General features: G+C 41.3%; 1 protein-coding gene across 3 annotated transcripts in view; it reads left to right on the top strand.

The window, feature by feature from the left end:
- The window catches only part of ATR (ATR checkpoint kinase), a 182,090-nt gene that overhangs the window by 22,389 nt on the left and 132,337 nt on the right, over positions 1-27,364 (top strand). For 2 of the 3 annotated variants that reach the window (XM_077488215.1, XM_077488214.1), the window contains exons 5-22: positions 1,888-2,078; positions 6,510-6,704; positions 8,895-9,103; positions 12,303-12,455; positions 13,754-13,952; positions 14,141-14,388; positions 14,691-14,881; positions 15,498-15,598; positions 15,978-16,149; positions 16,327-16,497; positions 16,607-16,801; positions 20,965-21,150; positions 21,241-21,333; positions 22,561-22,691; positions 22,829-22,972; positions 23,193-23,286; positions 23,910-24,035; positions 25,509-25,715. In XM_077488215.1, the coding sequence (XP_077344341.1) occupies positions 1,888-2,078; positions 6,510-6,704; positions 8,895-9,103; positions 12,303-12,455; positions 13,754-13,952; positions 14,141-14,388; positions 14,691-14,881; positions 15,498-15,598; positions 15,978-16,149; positions 16,327-16,497; positions 16,607-16,801; positions 20,965-21,150; positions 21,241-21,333; positions 22,561-22,691; positions 22,829-22,972; positions 23,193-23,286; positions 23,910-24,035; positions 25,509-25,715 (3,006 nt within the window). Of the gene's footprint in view, positions 1-1,887; positions 2,079-2,638; positions 2,731-6,509; positions 6,705-8,894; positions 9,104-12,302; positions 12,456-13,753; positions 13,953-14,140; positions 14,389-14,690; positions 14,882-15,497; positions 15,599-15,977; positions 16,150-16,326; positions 16,498-16,606; positions 16,802-20,964; positions 21,151-21,240; positions 21,334-22,560; positions 22,692-22,828; positions 22,973-23,192; positions 23,287-23,909; positions 24,036-25,508; positions 25,716-27,364 lie in introns of those variants that run through there. The other variant, XM_077488216.1, reaches the window with a different exon arrangement.

Below are 27,364 nucleotides of genomic sequence, written 5' to 3'. Positions count from 1 at the left end.
TTGAAATCTTTATTTGCACCAGTACTTGTCTGAATTAAGAGAGTTCTGTAGTCTACTTCCAGTAAGTATACATTTGAGTTAATAAAAGGTTTACCCAAGAGTTACTATTAAAGAGGACGTAAACCCTGATGAGTTTACTTCCTCTTTCATTCCCTGCAAAGGTAAAGCATAATGGACTACTATGCATCGCATAGCAGTGCCTGTCTTCGGTAAATATCTCCTAAACCGTGTAGGTTTAGGAGATATTTCTTTGACCTACAGGTAAGCCTTAATCTAGGCTTAACTGTAGGTCAAAGTGTGTTGTAAGGGTTTACAACCACTTTAAGACATTGCATGCTAGTTGATATTCTTTTTCATGTTTTTTCTTTTTTTCTTTTAAAGGGTATGTTGATGATCTATCTAGTGTTTATTTTTTTAGAGAGTGCAGTCAGCATCCTTGGTTTACCCTTTCATGCCTAAGCCAATTTCTGACATTTGTTGCTTACAAGTTAAAATCCATATATTTTGCTAGAATATATATATATATATATATATATATATATATATAGAATAAAACCAAGCAGTAGTTAGAAGTTAGCTTATTTTGTTTATATAAAAAGTGAAAGATGATGTTACACCGAGTAAATAGATACTGAACATGTCACGCTTTGAAATTATGCACACTCGTAGAATGGCGACAAACTACAGTATTTAAAAATCTCTGTAGGCAACATTTAAAAAAATTTCTACAGGTTACCAGTATAGCATTACAGAGGAGGTTATGTGCTAGAATTATTGCTCTCACTCTAACAATCGTGGCGATATCTCACATGTGTGGTTTGAACACATCATTTGCGGGCGCAACTTAGATATGCTTTTGCTTCTGCACTCCAGCACGGAGAAACGGGGCGCTTTAATTTAATTAAATTTTTTTATTATTCGTTTTTATTTTTACACTGTCCCTTTAAAATAAAAAAAAAAACTCTGATCATTTTTATTGCTGTCACAAGGAATGTAATCATCCCTTGTCACAGTAATAGTCAGTGACAGGTACCTCTAATGGAGGGATCTGGGGTCTGTAAGACCCAAAATCCCTCCTTTGCACTTAAAAGTATTCAAAACTGCAAAATCTGTGTTTTGGAATACTAGGGATTTTTTCAAATCGGCGCCATTGCCAGCTGAGTATACCAGAAGTGATGTCATGACATTGGCTCTGGGTTACTAGATGGGAGACCCGATCAAAGACGATTTCAGCTTCATTTGGGTCCCGCAGCGAGCAGACGTGTTGACTGGTCGCACAGGGTTGTTGTAACTAAAAATCCAACTGCTGGCTCTAAAACGGTATTGGGGTGATACCTGCAGCTGCAGGCATCACCCATTCAAGCCAAGAATGCATTTTTGCATACGGTGAGCGTGAATGGGTTAAAGTTATGTTTAACTACTTTTTTTTTTAAACACTGGTGCCAGGCAGGGTTTTTATCACAGAAGAGACCCTAATCTATAACAAATGCTTCCCTCTGCCTATCAGTGGTAATGTACACTGAGGTGCGCATGCACTGGTGAGTATATGCACAACATCCGCTGTGTGCTGTGATTAAATTTTCTACTTCCCTGTGCATGTATCATTGCGGTCTGGCCATTCAAACAGTGCAAACCCAGAAGGAAGGACAAGAGAACTGTACTGGACGGCATCCTTTTGAAAGGGGAGTCTGTCAGAATGTGCTAGTATATGGTGCATAGTACATTTTCAAGCTAGAGCAGCTTGTAAGGAGATTGAAGAGCAGTAAAGCACAATTGTGGTGTGGTTATTTCATTAAGGCAGTTGCATTCGTATGTTTATCAATAAATTGTAAATATTGTAGAAAGTCTTTACATTCTGTCTAAATTGCTTTTGTCCATCTTACCTAGTACTTGATCCCTTCACTGTATGCTGTGCTAAGAAAAGAAGGCCTGGAAGTTTTACAACAACTGCAACAGGAGGCACAGATCACAAATACAGATTCTGAATATGGTGGCAGCAGCAGTGATGAAATTCAGGAGAAACGGCCACGTTTAAGTTTAACAGCGAAGGCTCGGAAGAAACAAAAGCCTTCTGCAGGGTGATTCCCTCATAGCTCTATTTGTTATTTCGTTTCCATGTTTTGCTACCTAAGAAAGTGGTGGTCGTTATTATTGTTATTATCTTCGGAAGTAAATGTAATTTCTCTAAACGAATGACACAGCCAACCTCTGGGATATACATGGCTGAAACTAGGGGGGGGGGGGGGGGTGGGCAGGGGGGCACTGGGGCACTGCACTCCTGATCACTACACTCTGTACACTGTGCATTCCTGATCACTACACTCTGTACACTGTGCACTCCTGATCACTACACTCTGTACACTGTGCACTCCTGATCACTACACTCTGTACACTGTGCACTCCTGATGACTACACTCTGTACACTGTGCACTCCTGACCACTACACTCTGTACACTGTGCATTCCTGATGACTACACTCTGTACACTGTGCACTCCTGATCACTACACTCTGTACACCGTGCACTCCCGATCACTGATCTCTGTACACCGTGCACTCCCGATCACTGATCTCTGTACACCGTGCACTCCCGATCACTGATCTCTGTACACCGTGCACTCCCGATCACTGCTCTCTGTACACCGTGCACTCATAATGAATGAAATTCAGGAGAAACGGCCACGTTTAAGTTTAACAGCGAAGGCTCGGAAGAAACAAAAGCCTTCTGCAGGGTGATTCCCTCATAGCTCTATTTGTTATTTAGTTTCCATATTTTGCTACCTAAGAAAGTGGTGGTCGTTATTATTGTTATTATCTTCGGAAGTAAATGTAATTTCTCTAAACGAATGACACAGCCAACCTCTGGGATATACATGGCTGAAACTAGGGGGGGGGGGGGGTGGGCAGGGGGGCACTGGGGCACTGCACTCCTGATCACTACACTCTGTACACTGTGCATTCCTGATCACTACACTCTGTACACTGTGCACTCCTGATCACTACACTCTGTACACTGTGCATTCCTGATGACTACACTCTGTACACTGTGCACTCCTGATCACTACACTCTGTACACTGTGCATTCCTGATGACTACACTCTGTACACTGTGCACTCCTGATCACTACACTCTGTACACTGTGCATTCCTGATCACTGCTCTCTGTACACCGTGCACTCCCGATCACTGCTCTCTGTACACCGTGCACTCCCGATCACTGCTCTCTGTACACCGTGCACACCGATCACTGCTCTCTGTACACCGTGCACTCCCGATCACTGCTCTCTGTACACTGTGCACTCCCGATCACTGCTCTCTGTACACCGTGCACTCCCGATCACTGCTCTCTGTACACCGTGCACTCCCGATCACTGCTCTCTGTACACCGTGCACTCCCGATCACTGCTCTCTGTACACCGTGCACTCCCGATCACTGCTCTCTGTACACCGTGCACTCCCGATCACTGATCTCTGTACACCGTGCACTCCCGATCACTGATCTCTGTACACCGTGCACTCCCGATCACTGATCTCTGTACACCGTGCACTCCCGATCACTGATCTCTGTACACCGTGCACTCCCGATCACTGCTCTCTGTACACCGTGCACTCATAATTACTGCATTTTTACGATGGTGCGCTCTGCATGTCTCTTCCGTCCCTAGGTGTCCCTCACTCTCAAGTTCCAAATTTGGGTAGTATGCACCTGCATCTTTCTTCTGTCACTTACATCCCCTGGCCACCTCCTCCCCACACTGGCAGAAGAAAGTAGAAGTAGATATCTGCTAAGCAAACCCTGCAAAGTCCTGGTCTGACAGTGCAACTGTTCTAATAAATCGACAGTACTGTCCCCAGTGATCTGACAACAGTAAGGGTATGAATGGCTTTGAATACTTTCAGACCTATTGATTGGGTAGGAATGGGTTTGAAGTTAAATTGTTAACTCAAAAGTATAACTTACTACCAGTCCCTCTATTATAGGCAGGCATACCACACTGTAAATCTTTTATAAAAACAAGGATTGCAAATACATATTTAGTGCTATCTTCAGGCCGGTCACGTGATTCCCGTCCAATTTACAGCTCCGATACATGAATACAGCAGGAGGGGCTGAGATCTCTCTCTGACGTCCACCCCTCCCGCAGAAGCCCTGTCTCAGAGATATGAAGTGGCTGCGAGTAACGTGACTGGCCTGTAGATGGCACTAAAAATGTATTTACAATCCTAGTTTTTACAAAAGAACATACAGTGTGGTATGCCTGCCTATAATAAAGGGGCTGGCAGTGAGCGTTTTTTATTTAAAAAAATAGCATCGGGGGAGGGAGTGGGACGTAAAACGGAGAAAGACACTGAGCTGACAGGCAGGGGTGAGGGGGAGAGAGGAGAGCTACAGATTATAGGGGGACATACACGGAACACAGTGGTCAGGGCTCAGCAGCCCTGATTATTGTAGTCAGTGCTGGGGAAGGGGGTGCTCCCCTGAAACGCATCAGCTCTTACCCCTTGTGTCTGCATCATTTATCATTGTGTGGTTGTATGGCTCGTTGAGAGTTGCCATCTTGTGAGTACCCGCTTTTTATTGATTTTAAAGTGGATGTTATCTCACTCTCATCCTTTCTAGACTACTGCAATATTGGTTATCTAGAAGGATATATATGCCTCCTGCATGTATACTTATCTGTCAAATGTCTCCCCTCTGTCTGCTATGAGACCCGAAAAACTGTGGGTCTGTTTTCCAGAGCTCAGTGGGTGGAGTCGTGATGTCGGTAGACTCCCCGTCCACCTCTACACTCCCCTTATCAACATGCATTTTCTCCTGTGTATTTCTTACACTGAACTTCTGCTATGATCACTAACATCCAGTCAAAACCCAGAAAAGTCCCCACATGACTTCAGCATGCCCAATCATGCTGAGGTGGGGAACAGCCAATCCTTGCAGAACAGCAGAAGAAAGGAGTGGGAGGCAATTAAAAAAGATTACATGTCTCTTAGGCTAGTGCATGAGATATGTAAATCACCTGTCACTCACAGCAAGGGGGAGGATTTGACAAAGTTTTTCTCTGTTTGTCAAGATTTATCTCACTGAACAATAAGAGGATTGCTCAGAGCTGGATTAACGTTGTGTGGCAAGACTGGGCTCAAATGATAGGAAATCTTATACTCTACATTATGACATCAAAAATAAACATTTTTTGGGGGGTTTATATCCACTTTAACATTCAATAAATGTTTTTGGTAATACATTTGCTGTGCACACCTTCCATTTTTTGTTTTTTTTTTCGTAGGTTTTTTTTTAAGTTTAGAGGGGGGCATATTACACAGCACAAGCACTGTGCTGTTTAATCTGCTTTAAGGGACCAGGATCTGAATTTTTGAAGTTAACAAACACTTTCAACAAAGACACTAAAGGGTTTGAGAAAAAAAAGCGCTGTAAATGCCTATTTAGAGTTGTCTTCAGGCCGGTCACATGACTCATGGCCGCTGTATAGCTCTGATGGATGGCTACTGCAGGAGGGGCCGTGATCTCCCTCTGACTTCAGCCAGGGAGATCACATGGCCGCTAAGCCTTAGTCCTGGAAACTGGCCAAGAGTCACGTGACTGGCCGGAAGACAGCACTGAAACGGTATTTACAATGCTAATTTTTACAAAAGATTAATGCAGTGCTAAGCCAGGATATAAAAGTTGCTGGCAGTGAGCATTAAATGCGTTGAATTTTACTAGAAGCTGCGGGGAGGTCGGGGGTGGGGGTGGCGGGAGATGGAGACACACAGACACAAGCTGACAGGCAGGAAGGAGGGTAAGAGAGGAGAGCAGAGGGAGCAGCAGTGTATGACGGAGGGACGTACTCAGACCACGGTGGCCAGGTCTCAGTAGCCCTGATTTTTTTGTAGTCAGCGCAGAGAGGGGATACAGGAAGTGCCAGGTTCAAGGGGCAGATTACATAGCACAAGCACAGGGCTGTTTAATCTGCTTTAAGGGTACAGGAAATCAAATTTTTTTTTTTGGGGTTAAAAAACGCTTTAAGTCCTAATGGCAACCTTTTAAATTAAGACCTGATTCACATCTGTGCAGTTTGCAGTTTCAATATTGCAGGTGCATTTTGCGTTTTTAATGCACACTTTTCATCCATTGAAGTCTGTGGAACCAAAAAAACTGGGTGCTGGATGACCTTATTTCGGCCCTGCTGACTCCACCGTCGTCGGGGCTCCATGTCTGAATGGATAGACAGAGCTGTGACTTGCTCGGGTGCCCCCATAGCAAGCTGCTTGCTATGGGGGCACTCAACAGGTGGGAGGGGCCAAGAGCAGTGAAGAGGGACCCTAGAGGAGGAGGATCCAGGCTGCCCTGTGCAAAACCAACTGCACAGAGGAAGCAAGTATAACATGTTTGTTAGTTAAAAAAAATAGACTTTACAATCGCTTTAGAGTGCTGTATAAATAACTTTCTTTAATAGTGATGCTTTTTATACTTGTAACAGTGTAGTACATGTGGGCTTTTCTGCCTCTAACAGGAGACATACAGTGGATGCCAGGTCCAAGATTGCATTGTGGAATGCTATAAATCGTAAATTGTTGTCTTTGCTGCATGCATTGGAAGAAGACGATGTGTCTGAAGACGATGTGGTCTGTTCTTTAGAAGGCATTGCAGTAATATTGCATGTTGCTGCTCTTTGCACAGCACATGTTTCCGAACCTGATTCTTTCAAGTAAGTAACTTCTTATCCTAGTTTTCTCCTTTTCCATACTATTAGCTACGACATATAAAGGAGAATGTGAAAAATAAGCTCCAGTTTAACTACCTGAACAGCTCTGTTGATTGAAGGAGGGTAAGGGTAGACATGTCAGGTCTCTGCGTTGTGTGTCAGAGGAGTGATCTAACTCTCCTGTGTGCTGCTAAACTGGGTATTTTTAGCCCTGCTGGAGCATATAGCAAGTGGATCACTTTTAGAAGCAGCAGGAAGGGTCATTCGTCCCTCCCTCCCGCTGCTTCCCGGTGGTTTTCGGGCCTACCTGGATAATTGGTAGCCCCAAGAACCATTGCGGCAGCTGGTAACAGAGAGCGGAAGAAAGATGGCCTTCGCTCATCTCTATGGTCTAGGCCAGGGATATGCAATTAGCAGACCTCCAGCTGTTGCAGAACTACAATTCCCATGAGGCATAGCAAGACTCTTAGAGCCACAAGCATGACAGCCAGAGGCAGAGGCATGATGGGACTTGTAGTTTAGCAACAGCTGGAGGTCCGCTAATTGCAGATCCCTGGAGGACCGAAGCAATGTCACAATGTCACTTCCGGCCCAATTTTTTTTTTTTTTTTAAGCATTAGATCAATGTATGTTATTTTTTTCTTTATTTTCTTAATTTAATGCATTAAGGTAAAAAAGCCTTTCAATGTCAGATCACCCCAGCCCCCTCTTAACCACTTCAATACAGGGCACTTTCACCCCCTTCCTTCCCAGCCCAATTTTCAGCTTTCAGCGCTCTAGCGCTTTCAGTGACAATTGCGCGGTCATGCTACACTGTACCCAAATGAAATTGTTATCATTTTGTTCGCACAAATAGAGCTTTATTTTGGTGTTATTTATTCACGACTCCGTTTTTTTTTTTTTTTTGCGATATAAGCGCAAAAAAAGCGGAAATTTGGGAAAAAAACAATATTTTCTTTTTTCTATTTGAAAAGAAATCCAATAAAATCAAATTTTGTCATAAATTTAAGCCAAAATGTATTTTGCTATATGTTTTTGGTAAAAAAAATTCCGTTAAGTGTATAATAATTGGTTTGTGTGATCACGGACATATGTACGCAAATGATCATGTACATATGTGTGCAGGTGATCACGTACATATGTGTGCAGATAATCATTGGGACATGTGATTTTAGTGGGACATATGTGGGGGACATGTTTTTATTATTAGGGACATGTGTTTTTATTATTTGGGGACATGTATGTTTTGGGGACATGTGTGTTTTGGGGACATATGTGGGGACTGTGTTTTCACTGTGTGGTGTGTTGTGTGTTTACACTACACTGATGATCAGTGAGTAAAAAGCTGTGAAAAGCAGCCCATACTCACTGATCATCAGCCGGCTGCAGCGTTCTGCTCTCCTCTTCTCAGCGGTGACTTCCGTGTGAGGAGAGGAGAGCCGATTGCCTAGCAACCGGCTGTTTGTTTACATCACATGACGGCCGTGATTGGACACGGCCGTCATGTGATCAGGAGGGCCAATCACAGAGCCCTCCTGCCGATCTGAGATGTGCCGTGTCCGGGTGACACGAGCACATCGGGATCGCGCCGCTGCGCGGGCGCGCGCGCGCGCGATCCCGCTGCTCCTGAATGACGTTCCTGAACGTCCTATCAGGAGCAGGCGGCTCCCACCCGGCCGTATATATACATTGGCCGGGTGGGAAGTGGTTAAATACTTACCTGAGCACTCTCTTGTTCCAGTGTTGTCTGTTTTGCTGCTCGTCTCACTCCTGTTCTCACAGGAGGCCATTGGCTCCTGCTGCTTTCAATCATATTCTGTGAGCAATGGGAGGGGGTATGGCTGAGCCACTGTGTGTGTCAACAGATGCACTCAGCCATACTCAGAATCAAGCCCACAGGTGTGCCTCCATAGCAATCAACTTGCTATGAGTTGACACTCTAAAGAGGAGGAGGCTGGAGCGCCAGCTGGGGACTACAGAAGAGGGGGTACAGGGCTGCTCTTTGCAATGTTTTTTTTTCAGGTAAGTATGCCATGCTTGTTATTTCAATATAAAAATAAATAAGTACCTTTTTTAAAATAGATTTAACCTTTTTATCATGTGGAGGAACTCAAAGAACAATATGCTCTGGTCTTGTTGTATGTACTGTTGCATTCTTATTCCCACCATTTATAATCTTTTGTGTAATTGCAGTGGTACTCAGAAGGGCTTGGGGCTTCATGAGAAGTGCAACTCTCATTTGGCAGATATAAATCCCCAGCTTTCATGGGTTGCAACAGAAGAAATTGTGAGAGTAATTAAAGTTTGCCATAAGCTTCTTCATTTAGGATACCAAGGAAGCTGTATGGATGTCATTTTGATGAAGCTGGTGAAGATCTTTGATGCTTTTCTGTACATGCATGGTGAGAACAAGATTTTTCATGGGATGATCTTGAACGTTGCTTCTATGCAAATATTTACTAGAAAGGTTACATTTTTTTATGTTTTTAATAAGTATACATATTTCTGTGTGCCTCTTATTTTTTATTTTTTTTAAGGGAGCAGCGTTCTTAAACCTACAGTATTTACATGCAACCTTTCAATTAAGTGGCTAAATCACCCCACATATAGTTAGCCGGTCTAAAACCTTGAAATAGAAGTTCAGCTTTGGCTTACTATGTACCTGGTCAGTGATAATATATTTCCAGCCAATTCTGCATTCTGATCATCAAGAATTTGTTTGTCTTTAAAATGTTTGGACTTTTGTAGATTCTTAAAACTGTCCATTAGAGTACAGAAACTATCAACATCCTGGTTTACTGCCAGTGTACCACTTCTTGCTTTTGTCTCTTCCTTGTAGTTGTGTTAAAACATTTTTTTTTTTTTTTTAGTACAGCATACTAGTGTACAATATAATTCCTGGTGACAGACTGTATTTACAGTCCTTCAGTATATACAACATATTTATATCTCTTCTGACATGAGATACTTGATAGAAAAAAACTTTTCTTTTCTTTCTTTCTTTCTTTTTTTTTTTTTTTTTTATATCTACTGTAACCTATGGCTGAGACAGAATTTTCATTATTTTTTAAATGTGAGCAATAGTTCTAATCCTGAGTCTTCATGTGCATTTGCCTAGCCTGCTAATTTTTTCTGGGTAATTCTCCCCAAGCATTTTTTTTTTTTTATCAGCGCATTACTTCATGTACTACTGCTGTGTGTCTCTCTTCTTCTTTGCCCTACTTACAACTTTGCGTTTTTTATGGTCTGTATTCTAAGTATTTAAGAATGTTTGCCTAGCCTCTTGCCATTTACCATATAGCAAACTTGCTGGCTGAAATTGTCTAGTTACCTTCTATGCCATACTCTAGTCTATATTGTGCTTCGTTTTGTGTCTATTCATTTAGTCCTTGTTCAGTTTTGTGTTTGCCTTTGCTACTTCCAACTATTGTCCTGCTTATTTATTTCTTCCTTAGCTCATAACTCATTTGCTTGTGGTTTCCTTCAATCTTAAGAATGCTACATTCCTATCTGTGTGCACTTACTGTCCCTTGTTAACCCTCTGCTTCTGTTCTGTCATTTGATTTTTTTTTATTACCTGCACTAGACAGTCGCTGTCATCAGTAAGGCTGTTCTAATGGTCACAGCCTTCTGGGCATTGCTCCATTTAATGTTCCAGCTGTTCACATTAGTTTCTACCTCCATATGTCGTGTTTACTATAGTTATTTTTATTTACTTGGCACCGACAATTTGCGAAGTGCTTTGACAATACTGTACATTCACATCAGTCCCTGCTCTCAAAGAATGCTTACATTCTAATGTTTGATTTTTAACATTAAATTTTGGCATGAGTGTAATTTACTGAATGAAAACCACATTCACCGTTAAAAATTTCACTTACTGGTGAAAATGTTTATATCCTGCTCATTTGAATTTTCTCTTTATCAAACATCGACTTGATCTCACTAAAGATTAAAAAAATCAAACCAATTTAGTTTTTGAATTCAATTCTTATAGCGCATGCATCCCCAAACTTTGGCTGTGGGCTACATCTGCCGCGCTACAAAATTTTATCCAGCCACCAGAGAAGGTCAGTGGCCTATCTTCTGTGTGCACTTTTTGAGAAAAAAGATCAGCAGAGATTGCCTCTGATGTAAGGGGGGGGGGGGACTCTGATGTAAAGGGGGAATTTGATTCTGATTCTGATGGTGAACCTAATGTAAGGGGAACTCTAATATGGGACCCTGATGACAGTTTTTTTTTTTTTTTTTTTTTATAACCCTTATACTGAAAATTTTAGAGACCCCCCGTTCTAATGTATGGCCAGCATTAGGTCTCTATTTCACTTGCATACATACAGACACATACTAGGGCCTATTTAGACTGAAGCTAATTAACGTACCAATATGTCTTTGTAGTGGGGGGGGGGGGGGGACCAGTATACCCAGAGAAAACCCATGCAAATACAGAGTGGACATGCAAATAGTGTCCTGGCCAGTGCTTCAAGTTAAAAGTACTAACCACTAAGCCACTAGGCTGTCCTTGTATGTGGTGAAGGAAGTGCCCGGCCACAGTAAAGTACAGGTGACAGCTTCCTGACAGGCTTCCACATGTGGTTTCAGATCCTAGTCCAAATTGGGAGGGTGTCAGGCCGGCAGCCCCTCCTGGCCCTGGGACAGTGCTGCCATGCTTTAAAAACTTTAGAAAACATTACCGCCATCCCTTTCTCATAAAACGCTCCTCCTGTGTCACTCACAATATTAATGGAAAAATGGAAGCCTGTGATACCTCGGGTAACACAGCTCGTTCTGGTTGCTCTCCGCTGCCTCCAGTGTAGATTTTGATTGACGGAGGAGAGCGGTCATGTGACCATCAATGAAATGGCAGAGGACAGTCACATGACCTTGTCCACGAGAGAGCGGCAAAAATTGAGGTAAATAGAACCTTTGATTTACAATGAGCGTGACACAGGATGAGCGGTATATGAAGGGGCTGACCGTGATGTTTTCTCAACTTTAAAGTATGCTGGCAATGCTGTCCCAGGAGACTGGGGGTCTCTTGGGAGTGCAGCGGGGAAGGACTTTATAATGAAAGGGGGCTGTGTAATGTGCAGGGAAAGGGGACCGCGTGCTGTGCGGGTGGTCCAGTTGTTGTGCAGTGCTGCGCAGGGGTCCGTGTGCTGTGTGGGGGATCCTGTGTTGTGCAGTGCTGCGCAGGGGTCCGTGTGCTGCGCAGGGGGTCCTGTGTTGTGCAGTGCTGCGCGGGGGATCCTGTGTTGTGCAGTGCTGCTCAGGGGTCCGTGTGCTGTGCGGGGGGTCCTGTGTTGTGCAGTGCTGCGCGGGGGGTACTGTGTTGTGCAGTGCTGCGCAGGGGTCCGTGTGCTGTGCGGGGGGTCCTGTGTTGTGCAGTGCTGCGCGGGGGGTCCTGTGTTGTGCAGTGATGCGCAGGGGTCCGTGTGTGCTGTGCGGGGGGTCCTGTGTTGTGCAGTGCTGTGCAGGGGTTTGTGTGCTGTGGAGCGTTTTTTTCTCCTGAATCTTCCCTCTTAAAATTAGGGTACTTGTTATATGTTGATAAATACGGTAATGAACTTTTCCAATACTTTAAATATTTTCTTTTTTCAGTGAAAAAACAGTTCCCGGACCAGATGCTTGTAGATTTATGCGCACTGATGTCCTTGCCTTGGCTTCATGAAGTTTTAAATCATTCTTCTCTCAATGTGGCAGCATTTGACCCCGCCCTTGTTGCATTAAGCCTCAAAATTTCTCAGAGTTTCTGTAAGTACATTTCATGTTTTGTTGCACAGAGTTTGTGTATTTGTTGAAAGCATGTATTTGCAGCATTTACAATGATGCGCTAGTTAAAAATGCAGTGGGTGTATAAGTTAGGTGAAACAGCCCCTTCTGCAATCTTCCAGACATAATGAATAAATAACCATTGCAGTGTGTGATGTCACAGCAATGGGTGTTTATATATACATTTTTTTTTTTTGTAGTTGGGCTTTAAGCTTGCCCCAATTGCTTTGTGTATCTGTTTATTCATACGAGAACGTTGTGATTCCTTGGCTCCCCTTTATTGGACAAGGTGCAGACGGTATACAGTTAAAATGGTTAGTTAGTGTTAGGCTGCGTACACACGCGGGGACTGTTCGCTCAACTTTGTCCGCTGAACAGTGTTTCGGCGGACAGTCCGCTCGTGTGTGGGCTTTCAGCGGACAGTTTCAGCGGACAGTCTGCTGAACAAAGTTTTTCGGAAATTCCGTGTGTAGGCTTGTTCGTCAAACTAAGTTCCGCGCATGCTCAGAAAGGATTTACACGCCGAAGTTTGCATTGCAGTGTATAGGACGTCGTTTTCTAGTCCCGTCGTACGTGCCGTTCACGTCATCGCGCACGGTTTCAGCGGACTGTTCGTTCGTCGTGTGTGGCCAAGTCCATCCATGCTAATTTTGAGCGGACTGTCCGCTGAAACTGTTTGACGGACAAAGTTGAGCGAACAGTCCCCGTGTGTGTACGCGGCCTTAGTGCTAGCTTGCAGGATTAGGGTAGATGTTTAGGGCCCCATTCACACATTATCAATTTTCTGCTTGAAGCTTACACTCAAAGATGCTCAACAAATCATATTAATTTCAATGGTCCCTGTTCATATCTGAGCGTTTTGTCACAATTGCGGTGCCATTATTTTTTAATGGCACTCCAAGAGCAGGTACTGCTACAAATGTGGCAAAATGCACACTGAAAAAAATGCCTGATGCTCCATGACCGAAAAAGCTCTGGAGCTACTTTGTGGTATGTGTTAGCGGAAGGGCATCCCATTCAATTAAATGTGTACCGCTCTAGGTGCAAGTTGCGCTTAACAATGTAAAATGAAATTGCAAAAAAGCGAGCAGGAATGCACATTCCCACTCTGCTCAGGTGTGAATGGAACCTTAGGGTAAGGTCAAGTATTAGGACCACTGTTAGATACTGGGTGAAGCTTAGAATTAGTCAACAACACTATAGTACTACCTATCACTTAAAACCATGTTTATTATTCTCATCATCCACTGATACAAAAATTTTGTTTTTGTTTTTTCCAGCTCCTAAAATTCAGTCCCAGCTAGTTTTTCTTCTGTCATTATTTCCAGTTACGACATTGCCTGAATGGAGATTAAAAGTTTACCATTGGTTATTGGAAAGTCCACATGAGATTGTCCGTGCTCAGTGTGTGAAAGGTTTTCCTATACTAAAGCACCATATTAATGAAGAGGCCTTCAGTCCAATCCCTAAGTCTCTGCTGTATGTACCATTCTATGCAAATAAGAAATATTTGTGTATGTATATTGCTGATTGCCTTTTCGTTGGTTATACTGTAGCTGGTGATCAACAAATTAGTTTTTATTACAATTCTCAGGATTATATAAATTATTAGTACTTGTATGATTGCCATTTTATTGTACATTTTCATTGCTAGATTTTTCTTCTAGGGACCACTTGAATGATATCTCAGAGCTGGTAAGAAAGGAGTTTGCCAATGCAATGAGCAAGTTAGCTTTTGGTCTTTCTATTGACCATCATGTGCACACATCAGCTATGGAACCAGAAGGCGATCTGATTTCTAGTACCCTAAGGGTGACTATTTTACCTCCCCCTGCTCCTTCTGTTATTGGTGCTTCTGTTTTCAAGCCTTTCCTTTCCCTGTTGGACCAAAACACGCCGAGTTCTGTGAAATTGGGTGAGTCGTCTTGCTAGTATCATCTAGTTTATTTGATTATAGTTTTGTATTACGGCATTATGTGTATTTTGTGCTTCTCATTCTACATAGCTGTGGTGATGTACAATAAAGTGCTTTAAATGTAATTCTCTAATATGCCTGCATTAGGTCATTTATGTTAAATGTAGAGATGAATGCTTTGATAACCAATTTCTAATTGTTACACATCAGAGAAATTAAAGAGAATGGAACACTATCCACTAGCATCATCAGTTGTGCTATATCAATTTATTTACCATACCTTTTTTTTTGTCTGTATGTAGCTTTCATCAAAAACATTCCTGAGTTGTTTAAAAATTTGAATGTTGAAAAAGATGAAATGGATATGAGAGCCATGATTAAAGCATTACTTAACCTGATGGAAGATCCTGATAAAGATGTTAGAATAGCTTTCAGTGGAAATATCAGATATATCTTGGAGTCAGCAAACTTTGAAGAAGGTTCTCTGAATGAGGTACAGATGTGAAATTTTAATACTTAAAAAAATTAGAGCTAAGAATTTAACGTTTTCTTTGTTTTATATCATAATAAAAAATAAGTCACCATGGCGACTAAAAATTACATTGTGGCGCCATTCATTGTTGCGGGGCTGAACAATTTGTATCTCTCTATGCCTGGGACATACAGTTCCTGGCGCCGGGCAGGTGCTTTCTTTTCTACATTTCGTCAGGTGGAAGCATTCTGCCACCCGAGTGGGGTTTATCGAGTACCAAGTCACAGGAATCGGCATTAGGAGCCCAGAGACCTGCAGCAGCCTCTAAAACTCTCCTGTCACAACCAGTTATTGGGCCGTTCTTACAGGCAAAGCTCAAAAGTTTCAGGGCTTGTTGCTAAGTCTCTTCAGCCACACTGGTCAGTAAGAATGTGTTGAAATAGGAAGGGTGGGCAATCTTTGTCAAGAGAGCTTGAGATTCAGCCATAACGGGAGGTGTGGAAGTTCTAAGAGTTAAAACATGCAAGTATTTCCTATATATTAACCAACATAGAGGTTCACATGTTTTAATTGCTCTCCCAAAATCATGAGAACACATTTTTCTTGCTCACCATTATTGTCCTATTTTGTGCTGCAGCTATTGGTTGCAAGGATAAAGGAAGCCTATACAAATGCTAAGATGTCTAGGAATAACGAGTTAAAAGAGACGCTGATTCTGACAACGGGTGATATTGGAAGGTAAGCTTTTGGTAGAAGTTTGGAGATCTGCTGTAAATATGCAGAGTAAATGAAATAGTCTGGAGTTGCATGTATGGTATTGTGTAAAACGTTTGTATTCTGCTGCGTGACTGAACTTAGTTTACAGAATGCAGAGACATTGTCATGCTGAACAGGGAAGCAATGCGCAAAACAAATCTGCCATTACACAGAATACATTTTCTCTCCTTTCTGTTCCATTTTGCTTCATGTGTTTAATTTATAACAAAATTGTGACTGAGAAGAGACCAGAGGAGGATGTTCTTGCACAAGTGTCCAAAAGATATATATGGGGTTCTCTGATGTTTAGAATTATTTAAGAATGCACATCATAAACTCATGTATTGGTTATAATTTGCAGAGCTGCAAAAGGAAACCTGGTACCATTTGCATTACTACACTTGTTACATTGTCTGCTTTCCAAATCCCCATCAGTGGCTGGTGCCTCTTACACAGAAATCCGATCTTTGGCTGCAGAAAAGTTGGTCCGGTTACAGGACTTTTTCAGCCAGTATAAGAAACCTATTTGCAAAGTAAGTTATTTTTATGTGCTGTATATAAATTGTTAGCCATTGGTTTGGCACATACCGTTTTGATTAAATGTCTTTTTTCTAATAAATTAGGTTTATGCACACTTTCAAGAATATTCATGTAATTATAAATGAGTGGAAGACTATCGCATTGCTAAATTATTATTTTATGTCCCTTAGTTACTTGTGGAGTCACTGCACACAAACCAGCAAACTCTTCTGAACAGCACACCGGGTAGTAGCAGTGAGATGCAGAGGCAGGAGGCTGCACAGCACAGGGTAGCAGCTCTTGATGTATTGTCTGAAATAGCCAATGTATTTGACTTTCCTGACTTGAACCGATTTTTAAACGTGAGTGTTTCCTCTTTCTGTGATAACATTTCCCAATTGATGCAGCTTTGGTTTCTTCAAGGACACTGAGGTTTGTATTTGATTTCTGGTGTGTTCTTCATTTATGCAGAAAACATTGCAACTTTTGCTTCCATATCTGGCAGCCAAAGCCAGCCGGGCAGCCTCTGCTTTGATCAGAATGATTGCCAAACAGCTCAGTGTAAACCGCAGAGAAATCCTCATCAATAACTTCAAATACGTCTTTTCTCACCTTGTCTGCTCATGCACCAAGGATGAGCTTGAAAAGTCACTTCACTATCTAAAGGTATGTAATTGTATGTATTTCAGTTGCTTGATTCTACAGTACAGGACACAGGCATATTCAGAGAACAAGTTGGATTATGTAAAATCCAAATGACAAAGTTCAGGCGAAAGGGAATTTAAAGGATACATTTTTTTACTGCGGGAACCTCCAAAGTATTGTGCCTGTTAACAGTGGATCAGGGGTGCAATGTCAGGCTCCTGCAGACAAGCCCATACTTCTGTATGAGTTGTCAGTTTACAAGCTGCAAGGCTTGTGAATGAACTACAATTGAGCTTATTCCCCCTGCCCCACACACAGTATATTGAGAACTACAAGCCGTCTGCAGTAAGAGCAAGGTAAACTAACAGCTTGACCACATCCTGAGTGAAGCGCTGCCTCCTGAAGGAGCAAGACAAAGATGGTAGCCCTATGTCCTGATTGAGGTAAAACGATGAAACCACCTTAGGTAAAACAATACCTTGGACCAAAGAGCAACCTTCTCTTTGTGAACTACCAGGAAGGACACCATGTAAGATAAGGCAGCAACCACTGACAGCCTCCTGGAAGAAGTGATAGTGAACAAAGCAATCGTCTTGAAAGCAAGGTTGGCATAAAATAAATGTAAAAGTGTGGTGTCTGCATTGGTAAATGTACCAAATTTAGGTCACGCGTAGCCACAGGAGAAGTCTGGGAGGAATAATATAAGCCGTCCCAAAATAACCTTTATATATGCATAAAAGATTTTTCTAGAAGGTGATTTTCTGGCACTCAAAGGCCTAGGGATGACCAAGTCAGCCAGGCCCCAGACACTGGGAAAAATTGGTGAGCCAATCACACAAGCAGGGAATTATCTTTCTGGGGGGTGTTCTGTACACATTCTATGTACAGAACACCTCCAGGTAGCCATATTGCATTGCATTTTCAGAAAATTACAGAGCTGCAGATTGAAAAAGAAAGGTCATTTTTAATAACATTCAATTACAATGACTTGTGTTGCAATTCTATATGCTATATTATTATTTTTTTATTTGCTATTCTCTTTCCCCACAAAAGTGGACATCAAGGACATCCTTCCTAAGGATTAGGGACCAAAACTGAACTGCATATTCAAGATTTGGGTGAACCAGTGTTTTTGTAATTCTAGTAAATACATGCGTAAATACATCCATGATCTACAATGACACTTAGATTATTTTCTATCCTCGATTCCCCCACTAGCAAGTGACTACATTTTTAGCACCCAATTGTATTACTTTACATTTACCAATATTAATCTGCTATCTAGCTGTCCACCCCTCTATTGTAACTAGGTCTTGTAAAATTGCTATATCCTGTTGTGAAGTTATGGTCCTGCTCAAGAACTAAAATTTAAATATTTTTTTCAAACCTCCTGCAACACATTTTTTATCCAGGTACATACTGTGTCGCACCGAAAGCAAAATTCGGCTAAACAAGGTCCACAGGCCTTCCTTTATCCAAATTATGGCTCGCCCCCTCATAGAATGTTAAAAGGTTGGTCTGGCAAGAATTAATTTTTAATCTTTAAGTCCATGTTGGTATCTACTAGATCATTTATCCCTGATGTTTGCCTTTCCTCCTCTGAAGCTCTGCCCTGGTCTGTTGTCAGATCGATTATAAAATGATTCTAGTCATTCTTCTGCTCCAGTTTGGCCAAGAGGAACGTGAAACTACTGAGACTATTACTGAGTACTTTATCGAATGTTCTGCAACCATTGCCAGATTGTCCAAATCTATTGTCTCGGGGTCCGTTATTCCATCCTGCTTTTTATTCACTGGCTTTGATGGCCTGAAGCCCATGTTCTGAGAGATAGATGGGGGCCTGGCTAATTCAAGTCATCCCTAGGCTTTTGAGTGGCAGAAAATTTACTTGTAGAAAAATCTATTACCGCATCTGCAAAGCTTATATTGGGATGGCTTATATTATTTCTCCTAGACTACTTCTGTGGCTACGTGTGACCTAAATTTGGTACTTTTACCGATGCAGACTCAAGCATTTGACATTGGGGATTTATTTTATGTCAACTTTGCTTGCAAGGGAATTTTTTTTGTTCGCTATCACTTTTCCAGGACGGTGTCAGTGGTGGCACCCTTATCTTGCATGAAGCCCGTCCCGGTAGTTTACAAAGATAAGGTTGCTCTTTGGTCCAAGGTATTGTTTTACCTAAGGTGGTTTCATCCTTTTACCTCAATCAGGGCATAGGGCTACCATCTTTATCCTGCTCCTTCAGGAGGCAGCGCTCCATGCAGGATGTGGTCAAGCTGTTGTCTTACCGCAGACAGCCTGTGGTTCTCAATATACTGTGTGTGTGTGTGGGGGGGGGGGGGGGGGGGGTTGGTGATGAGCTCAATTGTAGTTTATTCACAAGCCTGACAACCCATATAGAAGTATGGGCGGGAACCTACAGGGCTTGTCTACAGTAGCCTGACATTGCACCCCTGATCCACTGTTAACAAGCACAATACTCTGGGGGCTCCTGCAGTAAAAAAAATGTATCTTTTAAATTCCCTTTCGCTGTAACGTTGTAATTGGGATTTTACATGATTCAACTTGATTTTTTTAAATGAGAAGCAATTCGAGTATTGTTTTATTTCAAGCACTACTTTATGCATTGACATACCTCCATTAGACCTCAGTCTGTCCAGCCAATATAATCACCTGCTGATTAAGCACTTTACAAAGATAACCCAACTCTCCCCTAAATACGGCAGTTAAAGCGGAGGTTCACACAAAAACTGAACCTCCCCCTTTTTGGAACCCTCCGTTGTCACATTTGGCACCTTTCGGGGGGGGGGGGGGGTGCAGATACCTGTGTAAGACCGGTATTTGCACCCACTTCCGGGCATAGACTCCCGCGGGAGTCTACGCCTCTTCCCGTCCCACCGCGCTGTCTGCTGGGGGACACGGGTCCCAGAGGCAGCAGGGACCATTCGGATTGCACAGCGCAACTTGTGCATGTGCAGTAGGGAACTGGGAAGTGAAGCCGTAAGGCTTCATTTCCTGATTCCCTTAACGAAGATGGCAGCGGCAGCAGCAGCAGCAGCAGCATCCGAGGACTGAGGGACAGTTCTGCCTCCGGTGCCGACATTGCGGGCGCCCTGGACAGGTAATTTAAAAGTCAGCAGCTGCAGTATTTGTAGCTGCTAACTTTGAAAAAATAAAATAAAAATGTGCGGGACTTCTGCTGTAAACCAGGGTTTCTCAACCTTTTTTTCAGTCAATGCACCCTGCATTCTGCACAATCTAGAGGCACCTCTTTTTAAAAAATATGAAGCAACTAAACAAATAGTTTTACATAATACACACATTGGACACCCAACATTAGAGGTGATTTATTCTTTCAAAGCAAATACACCTTTGCACACTAATACTGACTAATATTCCAGCGTTTATTTTCTCCCTCACTCGCTAATGTGACCCCCAGTGCGGAGGAGAGGGGAAAACAAGGATGCTGTACAGCACCTAACATCCTCCTCATCGACCGATTACATAATTAGTTGTTAGGACGCCGGCGGCTAGAAGGTTGTAATGGTGCAATAAAAAACTGTTGTTTGTGTAACTAAAAGGCAGGCTTGATCTACCTGCTGGCTTTTATAAAATTTTGGCAATTTTTTAAGGCACTATGGTTGAAAAAGATTGATTTAATCCAACGTTGTTTTACTTGTCAAAAAGGAGTACATGGCTGTCAACCAGTCATATCCAAATGTAAATAGACAATGATTATCTAAACTTTGCGTCCACTGTGAAGGCTGGAAAACTAACTGAAAAACCTAAAGAGGGGGGGTCTAGCCAAGAACTAAATCAACTAACTTAGAGACATAGGTAATTTGGATTGTTTCATTTTACAACCATTACAAGTTGCAGTTGTACTGAATTACCACTAGATATCAGTACAAAGGTCTTTTTACAGTACATAACCAAATCCAATAAAGACGATGAATACACGATAAGTGTTACAGAAAAAAAATATGAGTGTAACTAATTAAATATAGTAATTTTTCAATTTAATTTCATTGCAATAAAGAGAAAGCTAATTTACAGTGAAATATATGTCATACTTTCATGTTATGTGTCTGTCCAGCTCATGTTGTTATAACTTGCAGATTGTCAGCACAGCAGACAGCCATTTATATTTTCATACAAGTTGTTTGTTTCTTGAGAACAGAATGAAACCGAGATTGAACTGGGCAGTTTGCTGAGACAGGATTACCAGGGTCTGCACAATGAGCTGCTGCTGCGGCTTGGTGAGCACTATCAGCAGGTCTTCAATGGACTATCTATTTTGGCATCCTTTCCATCCAATGATGATCCTTACCAAGGACCCAGAAACATCACTAAGCCAGAAATAATGGTAAGAATGTACTGGACAGTAGTGCTAAATGACTTGAGGCTTCAGCTATATATTTCTCACATTTCGAACTTTTATTTTCTTACCCTGTAGGCTGATTACCTGCAACCCAAACTATTAGGAATTCTTGCTTTCTTTAATATGCACTTGCTGAGTTCCAGCATTGGCATTGAAGACAAAAAGATGGTAATTTTTTCACTGAATGATTGTTGACTTGATAAACATGCTTATACAGTTCACAAGATGGACCTTCCATACATACTGTTTCTTTTACTGTACATTTTAGAAATACCTGCTCATCAGTTTTTATTTATTTTTCTCACCATATAACAAATGCTCACTATCAGTTTGGTATTTAGCTTTTCAAGTGAAAATCAAACTGAGTGATGCTAGTTTAACATAGAAAAACAATGAGAGCCAATGTGAGAAGTGTTGAGGTAGTGTCTCAGTCCCAAATTGGTATGTACGACACAAAAAAAACATTTTGCCCAGGGTACTTTTAAAGAGTCACACCTCAGACAGTAACTATAAATATATGAAAGATTTATTAACATACATTTAAAAACGTGTACCACAATGATAAAGAAGACATAGATGATGAACATGAATAATTCTACATAGAGTACATATGAAAGAATTAGATATGCGGGCAGGCAGACGCCTTTCACGTCTGTCACATGTCATCTGTGAAAAGCACAGGGTGCTGGGAGCAGACCTGCCAATTCTGGTGCTCAATGGCAAATGAAAATTGAGCTCCATGGTGCCGGGCAGTGAGCACAGGGCCCACTAGAGGACGTTGGGCCCTCAGGCCACCCTCGTGAAGTCTGTTTCTGATAGGTCAGAGACATTCACACCAGTGGTCTGCTGGAGGTCATTTTGCAGGGCTCTGGCAGTGCTCCACCTGTTCCTCCTTGCACAAAGACGCAGATACCGGTCTACAGCCTTGTCCAGAAGTCAGCATAACTGCCTGTTTCCTGGAATCTCCTCCAAGCTCTTGAGACTGCTGGGAAACGCAGCTAACCTTCTGGCAATGGCATGTATTGATGTGCCATCCTGGAGGAGTTGGACTGCCTGTGCAACCTCTAAAGGAACCAGATAACTCCTCATGCTACCAGTAGTAACACTGACCCTAGCCAAATGTAGTGAAACGCAGTCAGAAAAGATAAGTAGGGAAAAAAATGTCAGTGGCTTTCCCCTGTAAAACCATTCCTGTTGAAGAGGTTGTCTCATTGTTTCCCATCTAGTGCACCTGTTGTTAATTTTAGCAGCTGACACTGATTAACAACCCCCTATGCTACTTAACAGACCAGATCAATATCCCAGGAGTTTAATTAACTTGATGGTATACTCTGTTAAAAAAGTGTTCCTTTATTTTTTTTTTTGAGCAGTGTATATTCTATTTCTGATCATCAGGCTCTGAACAGTTTGGTTTCTCTGATGAAACTATTGGGCCCTAAACATATCAGCTCTGTACGAGTGAAGATGATGACAACTTTAAGGACCGGCCTTCGTTATAAAGAGGAATTTCCGGAACTTTGTTGCAGGTACTTTGCCATTGATGATATTTTTGTTATATATTTTTGTTATATTATGATATTTTTAATTTTTGTATTTTGTTTATATATTGTCAAATTTAAGGTGTAGTTTAACAGCTTATTCCTTTCTGTGTTGTATAATTTAGAGCTTGGGACTTGTTTGTTCGATGCCTGGATCACGCATACCTTGGTCCCCTTCTTAGCCATGTCATAGTTGCTTTACTGCCTCTGCTACACATACAACCAAAAGAAACAGTTGATGTGTTCTATTACCTCATAGTAGAGAACAGGTAGGTTAGATGTTAATATACATTTTTGTGTGAACATGTTCAACTTAAATGCCTTAAAGTCTAGCGAAAACATTATAGAATTTCTTTAATACCCAAGCATGTTTATATCAATGAGATACTTTAGTTATGTGAACTAGTTTTATCACACCACAGGTTTGTGGAATACCTTTTATATTATTATTTTTTTTTTTTTGATGATGATTCTTATTTGATTTTATAGAGATGCTGTCCAAGATTTCCTTCATGAAATATATTTCCTGCCGAATCACCCAGAGCTGAAGCAAATCCAGAAAGTTCTTCAGGAATTCAGAAAAGTAAGTGCTACATTTTAAAGAATTATTGGGTAGTTTTAGCTTTAAAATGTGTAGGTTGTCCCTCGTTATCCTCTGAGTTGCTATATTTTAAATCAAGTGGTGATTGGCCCTTTGTATATTTATCATTGTACTTGACAGTTAAGAGGGCAAAGTATGCTGTAATAGCAGTGGCAGAGACAACCACTTCAAAACAGGTTGCTACTGGTTCTTTAAACTGTGGCTAATTGATCTCCCATTTAATGGCGCCGGGAAAGTTTTGGTGTCATTGCCATTTGGCAGAGCAGCTGAATGAACCCTATAATCTTTTTAGCTGTCAGTGTGACATTTTGACCATCACTGGTAAGGGATCGAATACTTCCTACTACCACAATAGGCAGGAAACGTTCTTACACTTACAATGTAAGGGACAGTTTTCTCACTGACCACTAATGAACTGATTTAGCAGGGGTTCCCTGAAGCCTGAAAAAAATGTCTCTATGAGTTTCTCTCAGATAAAAAGGTTGACAAATTTTACAAAGTTTGTTGACTCGCTGCATTTTTTTTATAAATAAATGAAATGGAAGTCTTTGGTTTAAACTAGAAATGTTATCATCTGTGTCTTTTTTTTTTTTTTTTTTTTCCAGGAGACAAACAAAAGCACAGACCTTCAGACAGCATTGCAGTTATCAATAAAAGCCATTCAGCATGAAAATGTTGATGTCCGTATTCATGCTTTCACTAGCTTAAAGGAGACACTTTATAAGAACCAGGTACCCTGTTTTTTGCTCACTAAAGTTATCCTTTCAAATTTTACAAACACCAGATATTTCTCTTGCAAGACTCTGCTAACATAACATTTTCTTTGATTTTCTATAGCCTTATATACACAAGTGTCAGTGGGTCACTGGAGCCCCATCAATTTGGCAGTGTTTAGTACAAGCTCAACCAGACCTACACTGACACAGCTTATATGTTTCATTAAAGGCTTTGGGGTCCCCATCTGTTATACACACAGGCTCTAACAAATGTAGTTTAAGCAGTAGAATACATGTTAACTACGTAAATTAGTATAAGCTTTGGAAGAGCATGAGTAGGATGTCTAAAGGTTTTAATGAAACGCATTAATGGTGCACGTGATTAAAATGTACTAAAAGGAGAAAAACTGATTTAAAAGTCTGAGGATAGTGCTACACTGGGATTCAGAATGGAAGAACCTGCTTTCTTGGATACAATGAAATCTATATGCTAGGGGTGAATGTAAGCTATAGATCCACAGAAAGTTATTGCAACAGTGACACTAGAAGAGAGACATGCGTCTGAAGATACCTCTCTTTTGCCTGCATGCATCATCTTATATAGTATAAACTCATAAGAAGAACCTTGTAATTTTGTAGTACTTGTAATAGATACTTTTTGAATTAGTATTGATTCTGTATACCTTCAAGTGATTCCTGAAAAATCATCTGTTCAGGGAAACCTATCCTGCCTTCACCTGAAATCTGTACTACCTTCTCCATCAGCTCATCCCTCAAAGTTATTACATTCTATACCACTTGCCCCTCTTAGATTGTAGGCTCCCATAAACATTGCCCTCCTAATCCTCTTGTATTAAATTGCAATGTAACGGTTTACCCTTTATTTTGTAAAGTGCTGTGCAAACTGCTGATGCTATATAAATCCTGTTTAATAATAATAGGTAGAATACAGGGGCGCACTGACCATTTGGGCATTCGGGCACTGCCCGAGGGCCCCATGCCACTAAGGGGCCCCATCAGGGTTGGCAGCCTCAATAAAACTAGGGACAGTATGTAAAAATCTGTGTTTGTTTTAAAAATCCCAAGATTATAGCTGCCCCACCTCTCCAGTACCTTTTCAGTGTGTGTATGGGTATTCTGTGTGTGTATATTTTGTGTCTGTGTGTGTATACTGTATGTGTGTGTGTGTGTGTGTGTGTGTATACTGTGTGGCCCCATAATCTATTGCCTGGGGGCCCCATAATCTCCTATTGCCTGGGGCCCCATAATCTCCTATTGCCCGGGGGGCCCCATGAGTTGTCAGTCTGCCCCTGGTAGAATAGGTTGATAGTTTGGCCTTCTAAAATGTGTTCTTTGATTACCAAACTTGCATAATTTCTTCAGAACAAAGAGATCATATACACATGCACTGTTGTCAGCTATTAAATTATAGTTTGACTGTTGCTCAAGTTCATGTCTGATTTTTCTGTCCTAATACTTTTCTTTCAGGAAAAACTATTGCAGTATGCAACAGACAGTGAAACTGTGGAGCCAGTTGTTTCACAGCTGGTAACTGTACTGTTAATTGGGTGCCAGGATGCCAGCCCACAGGCAAAACTACTCTGTGGTGAATGCCTTGGACAACTAGGTGCAATTGATCCTGGAAGACTGGATTTTTCAACTAGTGATGCACAAGGCAAAGGCTCTACCTTTGTTGTAAGTGACATATCTTTGAAAACCCAATTAGTAGTTTTTAGGTAGTTAAATGTGATTAACTGGGATGACCACTAGGCATACGTACTAGGCATACGTGGTGAATTTCTTATGCTTTAACATTACATTAAATTGGGCACAAATGTTAAAACCTTGGAAGTACGGTAATAGTGCTCTGTAAACATAAAACATTTTTTATTTATATAGGTGATCTGAGCTTGTTCTCAGACCACACACAGGTAGCCTCTTTCCCTTTTGGCTAAAGGGAAGGTTCAGTGTTCGAACAAAGCTGTTGATTGACTGCTTTTTCCTGAATGTCCATCTCCCTAGCCTTCTGGTAAAGACAACTTAACCAATGACATTATATTGATTGCACAACCAGATTCCAAACACACTGGTTTCTTCAGGAAATGTAGGCTTTTTATAACTGTAAATAGCCTGTCTGAATAACATATTGTGCCAATCAAGGATTGGGGTGTTTTATGGACAGATTCTTACCAGTCCTTCACTACAGGCTGCCTGCAGAAAATTATGGGGGGGGGGGGGACAAATAAAATACCAGTCAGGAGAGACGGCAGCAATGATCAGGCTTTTTTCTTTAACGAAAACTGTTGTACAGGGCAAAAGAGTTTTATGCTCGCTTACTACACAAACTTAAAAGATACAAGGAAGATCAATTCAAGAAAAATCACATATAACTTTTCTATTCTGACATTTTGTTGAACCTAGAGTTTGGCCTCAATGGTGGTCTCTTGTCACTATAGCTTTTACTTGTCTTTGGCAAGTAAAAGCTATAGTGTATAAGCTCACATTAAGAAGAAAGTTTAGTGTATTTTCTGCAAATACATATTCTATGTTGATTTTAGTACAACATTAATATATTTTACATGCTTGTTCTCATTGGTGCAGTACTGACTGCAACAAAACATTTTTTTTATAGTAAAATAGGGAAAAGTTTAAACCAGGCTTATAAAATGCTGACTGACTGCAGCTGCAGCCATGATCTTGGTGTCATTTTTTGTTACAGCTGGTGGACGTGCGCATCAATCTCCTCTGTGACAAATAAAGCCAAAAGCAACTATGATTTCATCACCTCCGATTTCAAAGCTCTCATTCCCTGGCAGTTACAGCCAGGTAAGCAGTCATTTAAGCATGATCTGTGCTTGACTACCTGCTTTCTGCGGGGGAGACACCGGGGGTCGAATGGACCCCTGATGTTTCCATAAAGATGACCTATTACCTGCTGAAAACTATCACTTGGGGACTTGTGAGTTCCCCTGTGATAGCAATAAACTTACAAAAAAATAAAAAGCATCCCTACTTCCCGGACATGCACGCATATGTAAACCGCAATTGTACCACACATGTGCAGTATCACTGTAAATGTCAGCGTGAGGGCAAAAATTGGCTTTTATTCACAAATAATTCTGCACTGTTAAGGCTTCTAAAGCGTCACTTGAAAAATTTTAGGTACTCTATGTAGTTTGTCACCATTTCTCAGTGGAATTCAATGTTGAATCTTTACATGTTTGGTATCTATTTACTTAATGCAACATTATCTTTTATATTTTATAAAAAAAAAATGCGTATTATATTTTAGTCACGTGCAATACAATTCATTTTTTTGTATTTTATTTATTTATTTTTTTTTT

The sequence above is a fragment of the Lithobates pipiens genome, unplaced genomic scaffold (assembly GCF_037356315.1).
Source record: "Lithobates pipiens isolate NorthernLeopardFrog02 unplaced genomic scaffold, aLitPip1_a1.2 Scaffold_18, whole genome shotgun sequence".
NCBI classification, from domain to species: domain Eukaryota; kingdom Metazoa; phylum Chordata; class Amphibia; order Anura; family Ranidae; genus Lithobates; species Lithobates pipiens.
This window is presented reverse-complemented; position numbering and strand designations above follow the sequence as displayed.